The 21931-nt window shown below is 31.1% G+C and overlaps 1 protein-coding gene across 1 annotated transcript in view; it reads right to left on the bottom strand.

Moving 5' to 3' along the window:
• Positions 1-21931, bottom strand: part of LOC148308643 (transmembrane channel-like protein) — a 44584-nt gene that overhangs the window by 20636 nt on the left and 2017 nt on the right. The window contains exons 2-4 of the mRNA XM_088261382.1: positions 16746-16972; positions 13291-13521; positions 6726-6876 (exon numbers count right to left, since the gene is read on the bottom strand). Coding sequence (XP_088117508.1) covers positions 6726-6876; positions 13291-13521; positions 16746-16972 — 609 coding nt within the window. The remainder of the gene's footprint in view (positions 1-6725; positions 6877-13290; positions 13522-16745; positions 16973-21931) is intronic.

The following is a 21931-nucleotide window of genomic DNA, read 5'->3' as shown; positions in this document are numbered from 1 at the left end:
CTCTGGCGGCAGCCACTTGACTGATATCATATTTTCCATTTAAAAGAAAAAAAATGCAAAAATCCAAATAAAGATTCTCATTAGCAAAAATCTTTTATTTTTATTCAGTAAATGGGTTGATCAAAATTAAAATTGGACGATTAATTTTGATCAACTCCAAAGCTGTTTGTATACTGCAACTGTCTAATTCACAAATGTCAAATATTATTATTTATTGTAACTGCAGATAGTTGGTAGAATTCCATATTGAATTGTTGGGTATTATATCCAAAATTAAACAAGGTTTATTTGGTTGAATTCTACATTTATTTATGTATATGTTAATACGTGACGCGTTTCGTCTTCTTAGGACAGTAGTGTTTGATAATGTCCTAAGAAGACGAAACGCGGCACGTATTAACATATACATAAGTAAATGTAGAATTCAACCAAATAAACCTTGTTTAATTTTGGATATATTACCCAACAATCAAATATTATTGACGTACTACGCCATTTGCAAAATTATAATATCTTATGGTAGGTTGGTCAATTTTGCGCCACCTTGTACTTGAAATGCCCGTAGGGATCAAGTTCCACTTCACAATAGTTGTGTCCAAGGTCTGCTTCACAATCGGCTAGTACTTTGTGAAATTGCTTTGTTTAGCTTTGTCAGTCGTCGTAAGTCTAAGCGTCACTTTCTATGATTTCATATAATGAAGGAGAGGGTGAATTTTTTTAAACATTTTTACAAATGAAAAAAATGTATTCACGTCTATAGAAACGAATGTCTAATTAATGCAAATGAAATGTAATATACAGCTTAAAATGCGCGTTTATACTAATATGATGGCAGGTAAGTGAGTTTAATTTTTTATTTCACGATATCAACACATATCAACGCAATAATGATATAAAAGTGATGAAATAAAAACAAAAACACATACGGGTTTCCAAAAACATAAAATAGAATATATTGAATAAAATCATTTTGAAAAATAGGAAAAAATTACTAAGAAATTGTACGTCATTAAAAGCATTTTTGGGGGGATAAATGGTTGGAGAGAATCGCATTGGCGAAGATCGATGTTATTTAAAAAAAATAAACACTTGTCTAATACCACTTAATGAGTGGTACCACTCATGAGTATTAAACAAGTGTTTAATTTATTTAAATAATTAACATGTCATTCCACAAAGTTAATGCCGAATCAATAAATAATATGAAGTTATTCTCGCATTTTCGCTAAAGACCAATCGCATTATATTCTCTGATCGCATTTTACCTATTGTCATATACGGCTGCAAATACAACATAAAACATGACAAAAGAATAAACAATTTAAACACAAAGTATAGTTTTTAAACCTAAGGAGAAAAACGAAAGAAATAAAGTATATTAAATAATGATATATTCAACTTTTGTGCTGATATTTCTTAGAGGAACTACATACATTCTATAAAATAAAATAACGACAAAACCCGGCCACAGGTCAATGATTTTTTTTTAACATGTAACATACATAAGAGTAACATTTATAATATTCCCTTTGAGTAATTTCTATTTTGGAATGAAGGTTAATAAGGAACCTACAAAGAAAAATCATTCGTAAAAAAAGCAATAACAAAAAGTGGTATACAGTTAAAATAATAAAAACTAAGTTAACAAAAAAAGATAGTTAAATAAGAGAGTAAAGTAGAACAAATTTAACAAAACTAATAGGGCAAAATGAAATAATAAACGGGTATAGTGAATGGGCATATAAAAAACATACACGTAAGAACCATGTTTAAAGGAAACAAATCAGAAAATATATTTATATATACATATATATATATATATATATATATATATATATATATATATATATATATATATATATATATATATATATATATATATATATAAATATATTTTTATGTATATATATATATATATATATATATATATATATATATATATATATATATATATATATATATATATATATTTATATATATATATATATATATGTATATATATATATATATATATATATATATATATATATATATATATATATATATATATATATATATATATATATATATATATAGTATATATATATATATATATTTATATATACATATATATATATATACACATATATATATATATATATATATATATATATATATATATATATATATATAAATATTTATATGTATATATATATATATATATATAGACATCATCAGACCAGTCTGATGATGTCGGTAACGACGAAACCCAGTCGCTGCACAGTGCGTTATATTGGCAATCTAGCGGAACTTTATTATTATTTTTTAAGCTTATATTTTGAAAAAAATATTTTATTCCAATAGCAAACAAACCATTTTACAAAACTGTTTATTTATTTTTAAATTAAATCATTCCGAAAAATACATAAACGTATCGGAAACCCGAGCTTCAGCGCGCCGGTGGGGGTAAGTGGTTTTAAACGAATGCGCATCAGTCGCTTAGTTATCATATTATAAAGTTGTATCATATATGTGTAACATTTAAATTATATTTTTGTAATACTAGTTTATCAAGGTATATTGTACGTGTTTTTATTTTAGTAAATAATATTTTATTAGTCTGCAAACTCTTGTTGAATTTATATCTCGTTAATGTAAATTATAATTGCTTTATTCCAATTATAACTAGGCTTTTAGTATGCGATACCGTAAAATACCGTACATGATACTATTTTTATTAAAGCTTAACTTATATTCTTATTAGCATATATGATAACTTTTTGCATAACTTGCCTTACCCATACATTTTTTTCTCAATTTCAGCAAGACTACGCAAATTTCTCGTCAGTCTATTTTTGACATATGGGTCGTAGATTCGAAATACGTGAGAGTTGATGCCATAATTGAATATATGTTGAAACAACTTAATATGTTTTCATTGTAATTTAAGGTTTTGACTAGTTTTAAAACAAAATCAGAAGTTTTTGTCAAAAAATTGAACAAAAGTGGAATAAATCGGGTGGAATAGATCTCGAAAACAATTCTTGAGTTCAAATTCTTCATAGATTCTTCAAGGAAATCTTATGTTTTCTAATACTCTTACTCAAGTTCTAACAGGTACTTTAAAAGGTAGTTAAATTTGTAAGCCTTCTAGGCTTTGAAAGGTTTTTGAATCGTGTGCATCTAAGGTCAAAAAACGAAAAATACAAAATCTTTTTGAATGAACAACCCAAGAAGAGTTTTCCTTGGCCACAGTAATCAAACTAACAAAAACTGGAAAAAAAGATTCTGCTGCCCTCATCAGAGAGTTATCTTCTGCTTTCCCTGCAATAAAAAAATCCGCAAGTCTTCGATTAAAAAATAAGCCGAATTATCTGCGAATCAAGCACTAGCTATAAAATAATCTATAAACCCATCAGCATGATATCATAAAGCAACAAATGATAGATATAAATAGGAAACAATATCCACCTTACTAAGTGAAAGAAGCTGTGAAATTGTGCTATCCTCCAGGAATCACAATCAACGAAATTTCAGCTGAAATTCAGCTTTAGTCTTTTAACCATCATACTGGGGCGCGATTATGCAAGGTTCAAAAAAAAGTACTTGAAACTCTTTGTTACTCGAAAAAGATTAGTTTAAATATAATTATAAAGTGGATCTGTCATGGTGCAGAACAAAACAGGTACCAACAAAATTTTCAGAAGGCCATCACACAGACGAAAGTTTGTTTAGTATTACTATGGTGTCAATACAAATATGTATAAGTATAGTGGAACTGTTAAACACAACAAAAAAATATATGTGGCAAAATCGTGCACCATCGTTGACCAGATATTGGCACCACATTAAATTGGTTTTTACTAAAGAAACGGTGAACACAATAACAACAGAAGCTAGAAAAAAATGTGGATGAAATTACGACACATTCTCCAACAAAAATACTTTAATGAAATAAAAATGCACGTGATGCCTACGATGATTTTTGTATGATATACGGTAAAGTGTGTGATGCCATGTGATCATGTTTACCTACTCAAACAGAACTTGAATATGAGTTAAATGAATCAGAAGAATATTTAAATAATAGTGATTGTGAATAAAACATCACTTGAATATTCTCCATTTTCAAATAATTCCTGGCCTCATACACGAATATATACCTTTCTTTTACAAACATTGGATATGGAGTTTAATGTATATATGCATCTACAAAAAATATTAAAATACAATTAATATCTGCCAAAACTTTTAAGTGTAAATAAAAACACATTTAACTGTGACCTCTTTTCATGGAGCATGGAAGTTGGTTTAATACCCATTTTATTATATTTTTTCTACAAATACTATGAGATAAATACAAAATGTTCACTAAATCATGTATTTTATAAGTGATAGTATCCAAAAACCTACTTAAACCGGTATATTTTTAGCGTAATAATAAAGTTCCCCTAGATTGCCAAAATAACGCACTGTGCGCTGGTCAAATAAAAATAAAGTGGAAAAGCTAAAAATATTGGTTTTAATCTAATAATATATTAAATACATCTAAGTATGCGAGTACAATCAATCAAACAAAGTAAGGGGATTGATTCTTAAATGAACCGTTTATTTTTTCACTTCATTTAATTTTATATATTTTTTTATTTGAGGTGAAATTTCTATTTCGTTTCAATAATCGATAATAAGTCGAGAACTAGAGTCTCATTTCAAGGGCACGTTACGTTTATTAGGCACATTTCGTTACACGAGAGAGAAGAAAGAGCTATAAATTCAGAGTGGAGCAAAATAGAGCGATGAATATACAACGATACAAAGCAATATAGTACGAGTAAGAAAAGTGTCGCATCAGCGTTACCATTATCCGTTTATGAACAGCTTTTTTTTATTATTAAATATTGTTATTTTTAATGGACAATGGAAGCAGTTTGTACAACTTTATTGCATAAGTTATTTTAACCAAAAGCGGCATGTGTTTGATGTGTTTCATAAAGTATACGAATGCTCACTTTGTGTTTTTGTGTTATATGAGAATAATCCTTGAATGTAAGGATCGTTTTACCATACAGTTGTTTGATTGTCATAAGTTGAAATTGGTTGAATATTTCAACTGTGAGATTCCGTCTCGGAACTATAAGTAATATTTTCATTTTTGATTTTTGGATTGCATTTCTGTGTCACCCAACCAAAAATCCCAAACGTTTTCTGACCCAAACATTTTTAAACCGCCTGTCTAAACAGGAAGTTAAATTTTCTGAAAATTTTACGAATGAATATAATTATTTATCAAGTAGAAGACATGAACCTTGTAAATACCCCGACATCCATATTCTTTTTCATCTATATTGAGATGTCAAAACGTAAAAATAACCCCTAAGTGGAGAAACCCAGATTTGGTTTCAAGGGTTTCGAGATACCAGAAAATGTTATAAATAAAATAATCTTGTTAAATTATAAGCTGCATAAATTATTAAAAAAAAACACTTGTATAATAGCACGTAATGAGTTTTATTTCATTACACACGACTAGTTTCGAAAACTAACAAATGTATTCATCTACAGTGAACAGTAAAACTAAGTTCGTGATGAAATAAACTTATTAAGTAGTATTAACAGGTACAAGTGCTGAAAAAAAAATCAACGGGTCATTCCACAAGGTTAATGCCGAATCAATAAATAATATAAGCTGCATAAATATTAAAAATCATGTTATTAGGTGTCTCGCAGATTTAAAAAATTCCGATTAGGATTTTGCATACATCTGAATAAAAAAATCTCTTTTAAATAAAAGCTTTCTCATTTTCACCATATATGGCTCCGGTGAACTCACACATAAAGCGTCATAAGATTCATGATAAATGTAGGAGTTTCAAAATTTTGAGTGGTGTGGTTGTCAATCGTGGGTAGAATGGTGAATGTTACACATTTGTAAATTGATCACAGCCCTGCAAATACCCAGACCTCCACACTTTTCTTCATCTATGTTGAGGTGTCAAAATTTAACAATTAACATTATCTACACCCGGTAGCCAAAGTGTTGACTTCTGTACGCATCAATGCTCGGGTGTGCAAGAGTTAAAGCATTGACTGGGATACAAAAGGTAGGTAAGGTCAAAGACTGATGGACAATGAATACCCCTTAAATGTTATGCATATATATAGGTACGTTTATTCCCTGTTTGCGTCATAAAAGGATCAGATGGAGAAGGTGGTTTGGAATGTGCACAAGGACTTCATACAATACACAATAATACAATCAGACTATATATATTTATATATATATATATATATATATATATATATATATATATATATATATATATATATATATATATATATATATATATATATATATATATATATATATATATATATATATATATATATATATATACATACATATATATATATATATATATATATATATATATATATATATATATACATATATATATATATATATATATATATATTTATATATATATATATATATATATATATATATATATATATATATATATATATATTTATATATATATAGAAGACTTTTCTTATCGTTTGACGTACACATTATCTTTTGTAACACAAAAACTAATGAAATAAAAATATATTTTTACAAAAAAAATATGTAAGGGAGTTTCTTAAAGAAAAATAATTAAGATACTGGTCACGATGATAAAAACACAAGGAAATATAAAAAAGATTTATTTACAAAATATCTTGTATGTGAAGAGGATTAAAATTACCTGGGAATCTCACTTCCATTTTAGTCGCAGGAGGCGTACCGGGTGTGAAGGGATTTAGCTTGTTCGGCGGAGGCTCGCTATCCGCCCAAGTTACCGACAGCCTGTCGATAGAGGGCTGGGGGGATGACGATCCAAAGTCTTCATTCAAATCCTATGAAACGAATTTCATCAAATATTCAATTACTTCTTTCGCTTAAATAAATTATTGAATATTTTTCTTAGAGGTGATTTTCATAATTATACATCAATTTGAAAATATTAATATTTGTAAATATTTATTAGTGATTTTACACTGTAATATTTATTTAATATTACCCTGGACTGGTTCTTGAAGCGCAAGAGTGATCACCTTGCCTTCATGTAAGTAATGATCAAGAAAACACTGCGTCAATTCGATGCAGTGCCCTATGAACCATTGGGTGCGGATAAGGGTTATAAGTAAAATAAAGTAATAAAAATATTAAATACTAAGACTTTTTAAAACATGTTCCGTCCATCACTTTTTTTTAAAGTACCACTATTCACTTATTTCAACAAACATCCTTGTTCAAATGCTCATACGTTAAAAACTAAACTTTTTTTGAAAAAAAGTGATTATTTAACTGAAATATATTTATATACTGAAAGATTATGATTAGATGAAGTGTATAATTTAAGGAATAAAAGCTTAATATATTTTATTTACGTCAAATGCAGATACAAAACGGAATTGATATTTAAATAAACAAATATGCTTTTAATATTAATATTTTATGTAATTTTTTTGTTGTTGTTCCTGTTTCAAGGACCTGATTCTTAAAAAAATAATTGTTTACATACATAATATTAATATAATCGTGAAAAATAATTCTTGTTAAAAATAATTTCTCTTACAAGTTAGTGCCTTTTGTTATTGTTCTTAATTTCACATTGAATGTTTCGCGGTTGCTCTAAATTTTCTTTAACTAATATTATTAAATTGTGACACTGTTTCGATGCATTCCGCTTCATTTTTAAACACTATATTTTTAAAATCCACTTGAAAAAATCCACCAAATCTTTAATTTTATCATGTATTTCGATGCAATCAAGTTCTTCTGAGTACAATAATATAGAAAAAAAAAAATTTTTTCGTATGTGAAAAAATGTATGTTTAAAAATCGTACTATTGTATATTTCAATTATTTTTTTTTACGTTTCATTTTAATTAATTTATTCAGTAGGTTTATGTATTCAATTCTTTGTATTTTTTTTAAATTATGAAGATTTTAAAATTGAATAAAACAAAATAATTAAAATTCTTAGTTTCTGCCGGTTGAAGAAATTTCACGCAAAATCAGAGTTGGGCAGTTTGCCTCACGAAATCAAATGTGTGTACAGTTTCGGAGACGAACACCTGTAGCGAGGTAAAGTTTTGAACTGGTGTGAACAAGGCAGTCGACTGATATCGAATGAGCAGTGTGGAATGTCCGATCACTGATAAGCCAAACACTTGAATAATGCTTTCTTTCCGTGCCTGACGAATATTCATCTTATCGATCAGAAAACCCACGCTATCCAACGACTTTTCCTCTGTTCTTAGACTTTTCGAAAATAAGCAGAGGCGAATTGCGCGTGAGATGTGAAAACTTTAATTTAAAGCTTTTATTCACATCCCTCTCAGATTTATATAAAACTAATAATAATACAATAAACAAAATAATTAGTAAATATTAACACAAAATAACTTCTTTAATGTTTAAGGTAGTGTGGACATGTGAAGCGAATATGTAACGAGAGACTGACTAAAAGTGTAAGTATATTTGTCAAATGTGAATTGAGGCAATAGCAGATACTTCTAGAACAAAATCTCGACTTCAACCTCCGAGATGAAGACTCTCCGATCCATAACCGGAAACACATTGCGAGACCGAGTAAGAAATACCGACATCTGGAGCACGTGTAAGACGGAGGATATCGTGAGGTGGGGACGACAACGAAGGCGATACTGGAATGATCATGTTAACAGAATGTCAGATGACAGACTTCCACGTATCGTCCTTCAAGAAAACCCTGAAGGACGCAGACCCCCAGGCAGTCCTCCAAAAAGGTGGAAAGACAGCTGGGAGTCAAAATCCCAAGAGTTACAAGCGGAGGCACAAACAGATTCTTAGGATCTAGAAAAAGAAGAAGAAAAAGAAGAGAAGAATGAGAGTATAGAACGAAGACGGCCAAAAAAGACTTAGCATGATTAAATCAGCAATCAATCAAAACTTAAAATCTGGTCGTCTAAAAAAACCTACGTTATTATGACTAGGTTATGTATGGGTATAAAGGAAACTGGGAGTGTATGTCGAGACAGACGAGTGTGGCATTTTATCCTCTCTGACTACCCGCGTTTCTTAAAATGGCGTGATGATGGTAGTAACCTATTAAAGATTTCTGAATTAACTTTAAAAAAATTAAATAAAACTACTTTTAACACCAATCCTCAGAGATTCGTCGTTCATTAGTTGCCTAATAAAGTAACGGAAAGCGCCTTAGCTAAAGTATCCACCAATAAAACGGAACGATGTAACAGGTCTTCGTCTACTTTTATCATAAGTTATCGGATTATTGCCTTCGCAGAAGGAGTGCCGGCCATAGAGACAAATTACACTCCGCAGGACTCTTTGGAAAAACACAATCATAGACTACTCTACAGACCCGAATCGACAATCGCTTTTCCAACCCTAACATGGCCCAAAAAATAAATCTTTATTTGCATCGCAAGCCTTATTTTGTAATTTTTTATAATGGAAATGTTACACGATATTTTTACAGCTATCTGATGTTTCTGTATAAACTAGTGTTTGAGTAACCAAACAGATATTTGATACATTTACGCTCGTTAATGACTCCCCAAAAGAGAATTTTCTAAATTTAGTCTCACACTTGTGAATTTCAAAGGGTGAAAGTAAGTAAACAAAATACGAAAGAATATACTTTTTAATAGGTAAAATGTAATTTCATAGATTGAGGTGCTTTTCTTGCGAATAAATAGTTTATTTCAAAAGATAAATTATTTTGAATATGGTTTCAAATAATTATTTGAGCCCAAATTTAAGATACACCACGTTAAATTAAAAAGTCATTAAAATATTTTGCGTAAGTATTTCAATTTTTTTTCAATAAAGATGTTGTCTCCACTTTTGAGTTATTTATATTAATGTTTCAACAGAAATAAAGACGTATAAGTATGTCTAGACATTTACAGGGCTTAAGACTTGTCACAGTGTAACATTCACCATTCTACCCATGATTGGTGATTGACAATCACACAACTCAAATTTAGGATGTCATATTTTTCGACGGATGGTGTCAATTGAGGCCTGTAAAATGTGAATTCTGGAATTGTCAATGGTCAGTGGTCAATCATGGGTAAAATGGTGAATATTATTCTTGAAATAAGTGACCACTTAAACCAGCCTGTGACAGGTCATTATATCATTATTTTCATTTTATAATGTTATATTAATAAAAATATGTTTTATTTATTCTAAAACATTTTTTTAAAATCGAATAAAAAAATCCTTTCTCCCGCGTTATAAAATTTTGTCCAGTTTATTTTAAGGGCACGCTGAATGTAAAACTTATTAAAAAAATATGTTTTGGGTTTATTTATTTTTGTTTTCAAACAATTTGGACTGAAATTTAATATAAAAACAAATGTGTGATGAGATGCCGAAAAGTGCGAAGAAGGAATTTTAAAAATAAATGGTAAAACTATATTAAAACGTTAAGTTAATGAAGGATAAAAATGTGAATGTTATATTTATTAGTACGAGTAGTATTTACAGGGCTTTTTTTCCATATAACGCGGTGGGACGGCAGTCCGGCACCCTTTTTCTCGAATAACTTTTTTATTATTATAAAAATCGATAAGACAAAATAATGTTTGCGCTAACGTATTTATGTAACTCGTCAAAATGATAAAATATGATATTGTAATAAATAAGATCGTTTAAAATCATTTTAAATTTTCTTCCTTCTAACCCTTATCCACTCCCAATGGTGGGTAGGGTACTGCATCGTATATACACAATGTTATCTCGATCGTTACTTACACGAAGGCAAGGTGATTGCTCTTGCGCTTCAGAGACTAGTCCAGGGTAATATTAAATAAATGTTGCAGTTTAAAACAAATAAACTTTATATTCACCCCTCCCTGAGAATTAACCCGGTACGTCCAATACGGTAGCTAAACACGCTAACCATTATATTAACACTAACATTATTCTTGAATCACTAGAATTTCACTAGAGACATCTATTGGTGAGATGAAAAGAAGCTTTTTATTGAGCAGAAACTCTTAACCTCTAAGGTAGTGAGTTTTGGTATGATGTAAATACCATACGGAGTGAGTTATTTTATAAAAATTTAAAATAAAAAGTATTATGTTTAACGACTTCAACACAATAATCAAAAATAAAACTTTCCATTTTTCAAAGAAAAAAAAATTTAAACTTACCATTTTTCAAAGTTTTTATTGAAAAATCGTATGTTTATTTCAGGTGTCGTCAACTATTGGTTGCGGTGTCAAAATATTCGTACACTAGTCTAATCAGTAATAATCTTCACTCCACTAAAAGTAATTGAAAACTTACACTTACAAAATAATTAAAAATACATATAAATACATAGATGAAACACAAAACATGACTAATAATGTTTTTTAGTGTGGTAGGCTTTGAAACATGGATGTATACACAAAGCGACGTTGCACACTTCACACATGAATTTTGTATCTTTTCTTGCTTGTAAGCATCACTATCTCTCTTTTGTCTTTCCATTTTAGAGCCATCAGTCCATCAGAGTGATAAAAAGTGACTTCAAAAAGTGAATCAATTGGATTACATCATTTTTATAAATAAATAATGAAAAATGATGACATCCGTTTCATTGGCAAATAGACTTTGCGTCGATACCGCGGCAAACCAATCAGAGGGTGACATCATTTCGCAGCAGATAAAGGGTTTTTGTTTGGTTTGGGATGAAATTACACTGTCGTCTTTTTAAATATCCAATTTTTAACATTTTTATTTGTCGTTCCCTTAAAGACTGAAAATACAGATATGCAAAATAATTTTCGCAAATCAGCCCAGTCCATCATATTCGGAAAATGTATTTTCTTCTTATTCGAGTGGAAATTTTTTTTCAAGAAGAAGAAATACGTTTGATATTTTTATCGCACTGAATTCATTAAGACACGAGGAAGGAACGTGAATTTCTTATTTTTTTTATAGAGGTGTAGTGCAACTAATAATTGTTACAATTTATTGGGTGTGTCCAAATACTTGTTCACAAAATCTGGATTATCTCCAGATTATAATCCAGGATTAGTTCTTCACATACTAATTAACCTCTAAGGTAGTATGGCCGTACCCGTACGGCGGTAAATGTCATTGCAAATCGAAGTATGGCCGTACCGGTACGGTTATGGTCATACAGGCTTTATTCATAAGTAAACGTCAGAAATGGATTAACCAACGGCATCTAGCGGCTTTCCCCCATAATATTTTAAAAACTAAACGAAATTAGCGGTATTATCGACTTTACTAAACCGATCAGTGTAAAATTAATCCTTTTCAAAGTTTGAATATAATGGAGCATCCGGTGAGTTATCCTCTCGTGATTGCTCGAAAATTGAATTTTCGAGGTGAAAATCACTTTCAAGGAGAATCATTTTCGGTCGTAAGCCCCGTACATGCCCAGACCTCCACATTCTTCTTCATCGTATGAGAATATGTTTGAATGTGGAAGAGGTGAAGATTGTGTTCAAAGACAGATTGGTGTGGCATACTATTCTCTCTGCCTATCTATGTGGAAAGCGGCGTGATTTTTGGTTAGTTAGTTACATTTTTTCTCTGTCTCTCAAGTAATTAATAATCTTTGATGGAAATTGTGATGGTATTTTATTAGAAAGATCTCAAAATTTGTAAAAAAATTAATTGTAAATTAAACACTCGTAAAATACTATTTTTTGTATTCTTTGTATGGCTTGACCTTAAATTATTTGTGAAATTTAGAAATACATAAAAAATTTATTTCCAAAATACATCACCATTATTATCTATGTTCCCATGTAACAAAGTCCCGCCCTTTAACCTACACCTCTAGATATTAATAACTCAACCCACCTCAATATATAAAGGAATATTTTTTTTCTCGTATTTGTATTTTGTATTTTTCTGTTAATTTTTTTAGTACACACTCTCGCTAAGTACGTTAGATATTAATTTTCAAGTAGGTACGCGTTCACGCAAGTACTCTAATATTAGAGAAATCTCTGCAAACAAACATTCGAAAATATTGAAGGAATCTCAAACAAAATCATTCGAATTTTCATACAAATAGAATCGTATGAGCCGATTTTAAATTGTAATCCGCATTTTTCGGCATGGATGTGTTGTGAAAAATTGTCCGTTTAGTATTTATTTATATTTTTAATATTTTACTGAGAACCTGAACAAATTATAGTGGAAAATAAATTGAGAAGCGTTAAAATGAGTGATTTTGTGATTTTGCCTCAACTACTGGAAGAAGGTCCGGACGCTTTTCCTTCAACCTCTTGCGAGGACTCGTGCGGAAGGCGGCGCAAACGGTCTTGTTCGCGACGGCGGAAGAGACGTCGCTCGTGCTCCAGGCGCAGGAGGAGGCGGCCCAGAAGGAGGTCCTGCTCCAGGAAGCGCAGGCGCTGCGGCCGGTTGCGCAGCAGCAATCGCCCGAGCCGGGGGAAAACGTTCAAGACGAGACGCTGCAGAGATTCAAAGTCCGGCCGCTTCAAGAGGAACCGGTGCTGCAAGTCCAACGAGCGCGAATGCCTCACTATCAGAAAAAGGAGGCGCCGAAGTTGTTGAAATTTCAAGTACTCTTGAATTTATTTCAACCCTGCAATATTCTGTATCGTACTTCTATTTGTATAGTATTTATTGTATTGTTCGAATAAATTGTTTACACGCACGTTTCCTTTTTAATAACAATGACGTTAAATTAATACCCTGGAAGAAGCTGAGTTTAGATTAATTATCTTCTATCTTCAAGGTCCAGGGCTGTGATCCCAGTTGATTTTTTATTATTCACAACTTTTTTAGTGTGTCCAAATACTTGTTCACAAATCTACCAGTAGTTTTCTCCACTTAAAAGTTATTTTTACGTTTGACGTCTCAAAATAGATGAAGAAGAATATGGAAGTCTGAGTATTTACAGGGCTGTCATAGACTGGTTAAGTGATCTCTTTACATACGTGCAACATTCGCCATTCTACCCACGATCGATTCTACACTGCTAACTTGTTAAAAAGCTATGTATAAATCATTATAATGATTAAAGAAAACACTTGTTTTTTACCACTTGAGTTTTATTATAGACTACATTTTTCCGAAGTAAAACTTCCATCATTCAGGTCTGTATAATAAGTGAATGATGGAAGTTTAACTTCTGAAACATGTAGTCTATAATAAAACTCAAGTGGTAAAAAACAAGTGTTTTCTTTAATAATTGTAACATGTCTTACCACAAAGTTAATGCCGAAACAATAAATAAAATATAAATCATCAATCTCATGATAATTTACATATGAGATCATAAATAAAAAAGGTGCCTGTTTATTGAAAAACTTTCTTAATCGAACAAAGATGGCTCTTGTGAACTCATTTTTTCATGGTCATGAGATTAATGATATATGCAGGAGCTCCAAAAATTTGTGTTGTATGATTTTTTTCTACTAATTTAATTTTAAATCATATAATGTGACCAAGCAAACTAGGATTCAGTAAATATTTTATATATAAGAAAACAAATAGCTTAAACATATAAACTATTGGAAGAACATTTTTATTTCACCGCAAACTATTTTTTCCGTCATTGAAATATTTATCTTTAGTATGTATGGTACGTCCGCCTCCGTAGTGTAATGGTCAGCACGCTTGGCTACCATTCTGGAGATCCCGGGTTCGATTCCCAAGGGGGGTAAAATAAATGTAAGTGATTTTCTCACTGTCATATTTATTTAATATTACCCTGGACTGGTACCTGAAGCGGAGGGCTGATCACCTTTCCTTCATGTGTAAACGATCAAGATAACACTGCGTTTATATGACGCAGTGCCCTATGTACCATTGGGGTGCGGATAAGGGTTTATTATCATTATTATTAGTATGGTAACTTGTTGCCACTCAAATTCCATTTATGTGCCAATAGGGCTAGGATATTAAACGGAAGTTGTTGCTTAATTGACGTTGAGAACATAATTCAATCTTCCTTAGTCAATATCTTAGCACTTTAAAAAATTACGGAAGACAAGACACACAAGGTGGTTCTTCTTCTCTTCTTCTTCTTCTTTTTCATCTTGTTGTTTTTAAAAGGGATTAGCCTCCTGCGATCTTTCTTTTTTTATCTTTCTAAAAATAGTAATGACATGGTTAGTTCAAGCACTCATCGACATCGCAGGAGGCTAATCCCTTTTAAAAACAACAAGATGAAAAAGAAGAAGAAGAAGAGAAGAAGAACCACCTTGTGTGTCTTGTCTTCCGTAATTTTTTAAAGTGCTAAGATATTGACTAAGGAAGATTGAATTATGTTCTCTACGTCAATTAAGCAACAACTTCCGTTTAATATCCTAGCCCTATTGGCACATAAATGGAATTTGAGTGGCAACAAGTTACCATACTAATAATAATGATAATAAACCCTTATCCGCACCCCAATGGTACATAGGGCACTGCGTCATATAAACGCAGTGTTATCTTGATCGTTTACACATGAAGGAAAGGTGATCAGCCCTCCGCTTCAGGTACCAGTCCAGGGTAATATTAAATAAATATGACAGTGAGAAAATCACTTACATTTATTTTACCCCCCTTGGGAATCGAACCCGGGATCTCCAGAATGGTAGCCAAGCGTGCTGACCATTACACTACGGAGGCGGACGTACCATACATACTAAAGATAAATATTTCAATGACGGAAAAAATAGTTTGCGGTGAAATAAAAATGTTCTTCCAATAGTTTATATGTTTAAGCTATTTGTTTTCTTATATATAAAATATTTACTGAATCCTAGTTTGCTTGGTCACATTATATGATTTAAAATTAAATTAGTAGAAAAAAATCATACAACACAAATTTTTGGAGCTCCTGCATATATCATTAATCTCATGACCATGAAAAAATGAGTTCACAAGAGCCATCTTTGTTCGATTAAGAAAGTTTTTCAATAAACAGGCACCTTTTTTATTTATGATCTCATATGTAAATTATCATGAGATTGATGATTTATATTTTATTTATTGTTTCGGCATTAACTTTGTGGTAAGACATGTTACAATTATTAAAGAAAACACTTGTTTTTTACCACTTGAGTTTTATTATAGACTACATGTTTCAGAAGTTAAACTTCCATCATTCACTTATTATACAGACCTGAATGATGGAAGTTTTACTTCGGAAAAATGTAGTCTATAATAAAACTCAAGTGGTAAAAAACAAGTGTTTTCTTTAATCATTATAATGATTTATACATAGCTTTTTAACAAGTTAGCAGTGTAGAATCGATCGTGGGTAGAATGGCGAATGTTGCACGTATGTAAAGAGATCACTTAACCAGTCTATGACAGCCCTGTAAATACTCAGACTTCCATATTCTTCTTCATCTATTTTGAGACGTCAAACGTAAAAATAACTTTTAAGTGGAGAAAACTACTGGTAGATTTGTGAACAAGTATTTGGACACACTAAAAAAGTTGTGAATAATAAAAAATCAACTGGGATCACAGCCCTGGACCTTGAAGATAGAAGATAATTAATCTAAACTCAGCTTCTTCCAGGGTATTAATTTAACGTCATTGTTATTAAAAAGGAAACGTGCGTGTAAACAATTTATTCGAACAATACAATAAATACTATACAAATAGAAGTACGATACAGAATATTGCAGGGTTGAAATAAATTCAAGAGTACTTGAAATTTCAACAACTTCGGCGCCTCCTTTTTCTGATAGTGAGGCATTCGCGCTCGTTGGACTTGCAGCACCGGTTCCTCTTGAAGCGGCCGGACTTTGAATCTCTGCAGCGTCTCGTCTTGAACGTTTTCCCCCGGCTCGGGCGATTGCTGCTGCGCAACCGGCCGCAGCGCCTGCGCTTCCTGGAGCAGGACCTCCTTCTGGGCCGCCTCCTCCTGCGCCTGGAGCACGAGCGACGTCTCTTCCGCCGTCGCGAACAAGACCGTTTGCGCCGCCTTCCGCACGAGTCCTCGCAAGAGGTTGAAGGAAAAGCGTCCGGACCTTCTTCCAGTAGTTGAGGCAAAATCACAAAATCACTCATTTTAACGCTTCTCAATTTATTTTCCACTATAATTTGTTCAGGTTCTCAGTAAAATATTAAAAATATAAATAAATACTAAACGGACAATTTTTCACAACACATCCATGCCGAAAAATGCGGATTACAATTTAAAATCGGCTCATACGATTCTATTTGTATGAAAATTCGAATGATTTTGTTTGAGATTCCTTCAATATTTTCGAATGTTTGTTTGCAGAGATTTCTCTAATATTAGAGTACTTGCGTGAACGCGTACCTACTTGAAAATTAATATCTAACGTACTTAGCGAGAGTGTGTACTAAAAAAATTAACAGAAAAATACAAAATACAAATACGAGAAAAAAAATATTCCTTTATATATTGAGGTGGGTTGAGTAATTAATATCTAGAGGTGTAGGTTAAAGGGCGGGACTTTGTTACATGGGAACATAGATAATAATGGTGATGTATTTTGGAAATAAATTTTTTATGTATTTCTAAATTTCACAAATAATTTAAGGTCAAGCCATACAAAGAATACAAAAAATAGTATAATACGAGTGTTTAATTTACAATTAATTTTTTTACAAATTTTGAGATCTTTCTAATAAAATACCATCACAATTTCCATCAAAGATTATTAATTACTTGAGAGACAGAGAAAAAATGTAACTAACTAACCAAAAATCACGCCGCTTTCCACATGGATAGGCAGAGAGAATAGTATGCCACACCAATCTGTCTTTGAACACAATCTTCACCTCTTCCACATTCAAACATATTCTCATACGATGAAGAAGAATGTGGAGGTCTGGGCATGTACGGGGCTTACGACCGAAAATGATTCTCCTTGAAAGTGATTTTCACCTCGAAAATTCAATTTTCGAGCAATCACGAGAGGATAACTCACCGGATGCTCCATTATATTTAAACTTTGAAAAGGATTAATTTTCCACTGATCGGTTTAGTATAATTATTGTATACTTGGGGAACAATAGGAGTCTAGTATTTTCGTGTTAACATCTACTTATATGTTTTTTTCAGAATGCAACTTATGTACCTATGTTGCAGATACCGATACGAAAAAAGACGCAAATTCAAACGGTAGTAAAAAAGTCTTAATCATGTTCCCAACCATTTTTTTAAATTAAAATGTTGTTTAATTTTACAGTTAATATATTTTTCGTTAAATTATTCAAGAATAAAATAAATAGAGATGAAATATACAAACATTTCAAATGATGAGAAAGATGATGAGAGATACAGATACGAATAAAGACGCAAATTCAAACTGTAGTAAAAAAGTCTTAATCATGTTACCAAACATTTTTCAGAATAAAATGGTGTTATAATTTTACAGTTTATATATTTTTCGTTAAATTATTCAAAAATAAAATAAATAGAGATGAAATATACGAACATTTCAAATGATGAGAAAATGTACACATTGAGATATAATAATAGTCAAGCGTACATATTCTTAAAATTTTGAGCAGACTTAAACAGCGGAAGTCCAAACATTTATTTTTTTAGTTTCATTAATCGATTCGGCAGACACTTTGTGGTAAAATTTGTCCAATTTTAATTTTACTCAGTAATACCACTATTTCTTAAAATCGATAAAATAGAGATGACATTCAGACTATTATCAACCATTTACCGATGCACTATTTTAAAATTTCTAATGCCAACTATAGCATGATCAATTTTGTATGTTTGAGATTGATTAAAAAATTATTTTGAGCTAACTATACACCACTGAGAATTTCCTTGCCTGAAAAAGGTTTAAATTAGCTCGTTATGACTGAGAACATCATTATCACATCTCAGTCATAACGAACACCTGTTCGTTATGACTGAGAACATCATTATGAGTTTTTAGAATTCAGATGGTCAGTTTAATCAACGTACGAATACCTGTTAATTTAACTTATTGTATAATACGATTTTAACGGTGCTGGTATAATTATACCTTATATTGCGTTTTTTTTATAAACAATGAAAGCAAGACTATTCAAAATCATAGGATATTTTATTTTGTTATTTCATATCCTCCGTAGTGTAATGGTCAGCACGCTCAGTTTCCGTTCTGGAGGTCCTTGGGTTCGATTCCCAGGGGAGTTAAATAAATATAAGTGATTTTTTTGCTGTAATATTTATTTAATATTACCCTGGACTGGTACCTGAATCGGAGGGCTGATCACCTTTCCTTCATGTGTAAACGATCAAGATAACACTGCGTTTATATGGAGCAGTGCCGTATGCACCATTTGGGGCGGATAAGAGTTTTTTTTATTTTTTATTTTTATTTTTTATTATTTATTTCATATACATCGATTGTCTGTTTAAAATTTATATTTTACCATGTTATAGGTATTTCATTCTTATCTACTATAACACAGTATAATAAATGTATTTTTTTTTTTAAATACTCTGATATGCTCGTTTTTATTGTTGTTATTATTATGATTATAAGAACAATAAAGAAAACTAATAAAACGATTATCAGAGCTACAAAATATATCTCACCAATCCGAGAAACTCTGGGGGGTGACGAAATTCAACTGAACTTCCGGAACTTCTTCGGGGCTTATTAATATCCACCCTTAATATACCACCTGGTCTGGTATCTGCACCCTAAAAATAATTGAAATTGATAAAAAATACATAAAAACTTTTAAATTTAATAATTTGGACTTTAACTATTGTAAAAAAGGTATATATATATATATATATATTACGATTTCAAGCAATAATAATCTGTAAAGGGATCAAAGCATAATTTTTGATTTTTTTTTTGTGAAAGTACTTTGCCCTGTGAGGGCGTGATCAAACGGTGCTGAAATGGAAGAATTTATGTACAAATTTATGAAAGTATTGGTACGATGCGTATGTATGTCGCAGTGAGTGAATTTTTGTAAAAGAACTCTTTTAGATCATCTCCGCCTTCTGCCTTTATTTCAAAAACATACTTTAAAATAAAGGCTGAAAATTCAAACAGATTTTAGAAATTAACAAAATGCACGTCAATTTAATAAATACGAATAAATTTATTACGGGTATAAAAGAATAATTAATAATATTCGCTTCAAATCCATAATATTTTAAAATGTTTTAACTTTATAAAATTTTAAAATGATTTAACATTACAATATTTTAAGATTTAATTAAAACATTTATTTGGCTCTTAAAGTAAAAAATGTTGAACACAAAATTTGTAGAAATGGATAATAATAAAAAAACCATTTAATAATCGTAGTTCGTTAATTTTTTTAATTTTGTTTGAAAAAAATCTCACCTGTTTATTTCCCGACGTTTCCATTCTTGTTTAAAAGAAAAAAAAGAGATTTAAAACAGTTACATGAAAGAAATGAAACAATCTTTCATTGTCCTTAAATCTCTCGAAATAAAATTGATTTACATTCGGAAGTAGCTAATTGTTTTATCTTTATGGTGATACAATTCGTTGTTGAATGGTGTGCTTTGTCACAAATGCTTGCCTAGACTAATGGGTTCCAAGCAAAATTATGTTTTTATAATCAACAACCCATATCGTCAGCAAATGAATTAGGGTCAGTTTTTAAATACGATGCCTCTTTAGAATCGCAAACAAAGTTTACAAAAATAAGTAATATCAGCATTACTGTTGAATCCAATACAAACCGTTTCTTTATTACTAACTGCTATTTTATCATGTACACTCTTTATCTGGACCACATGGAATCCACAAACTGCTTCCAGGCTCTTCTTCCGGTCCCCTTACATCCTCCCAAGTCAGGTCTGCGTCCCAAAGTTTAGACAAGAGCTGCCGACGGATTTTCAACAGTGGACGTCCTGGGCGGCGGGAACCTGATGCCTTGTAAAAGAGGCAAGCTTGATGGCGGATCTCGGGAGGCATGCGGAGTACGTGGTCAAGCCAATTGAATCGCGTTTTCGTAGAAAATTCACCATGACAAATTAAAACTTTATACGATTACAAACAGCAAACAGCCAAAAATCAATTTTATTTTTAATATAACATTACATTTATTTTATAAAAATCTCTTCTTTTTCGTAATATTACTAACATTTGAAAAAATAAATATAAAAGTAAAAATGACTAACCACACAGTAAATGCTCAAAATATTAATAATATTGAAAATAATAAACAATTTTTTAGACCCATTTAATAAAAAAAAATGTAATTAAAATATAACTTTGTTTTAAAATCACTACAAATGTTAATCAGTCTTGATAACGAAGCTGTTGGCTTCGAAACCGGTAGACGTTATAATCAAGTTATAATAAAATATTTATAGTGATTTTAAAACAAAATTTTATTTAAATTATAAAATGGAAAATCACAAAGTTAGTGATTTAAATATAAACTATTTAAATTTTATTGTTGTTACTAAACATTCGTTTGAAGGAATCTCCCCTACGGGTAGTTTGGTCATAAGCCCGGCAAAAAGCACCCATTGGGTCATTACAACCACCCGCTGAGGAGGGCCTTAGGGTGGCTAGGGGGATACCATGAGCTGTACTGGGACATGAAAGGGTTAATCAATTTTCTGACAATTACTCCTGTATTCATAGTGCGAAGGGAAGTCCCGCTGTATGTATGCCGTCACGTCGGCGTCCATTGGCTCCACGATTACACGCAACGTGTGCTGTTGACATGTACGTATGTAAAGTAGATTGTCGTTTGACACTGAGCCCGAAACAATATTTCCTTGCGCATGTGAATTTTTAAATTTATATTTTGTTCTTATTTTAAATTCTTTTGCATTTCACAATACAATATAAATACAAGTACAAATTATATATATTCATAAAATAAATACAAAAAAAAGATCCCACAAAGGCATGGCCTGTGTAGGTGTAGGTATACATTATATATTAGGTTATATAGTAAAGGGCACTGGTG

This window comes from Brachycentrus maculatus, unplaced genomic scaffold, assembly GCF_059751285.1.
Source record: "Brachycentrus maculatus isolate JH-2025_06_01 unplaced genomic scaffold, ASM5975128v1 h1tg000153l, whole genome shotgun sequence".
In the NCBI taxonomy this organism is placed as follows: Eukaryota; Metazoa; Arthropoda; class Insecta; order Trichoptera; family Brachycentridae; genus Brachycentrus; species Brachycentrus maculatus.
The sequence above is the reverse complement of the archived record's forward strand: the minus strand, read 5'-3'. Positions and strand labels throughout refer to the sequence as shown.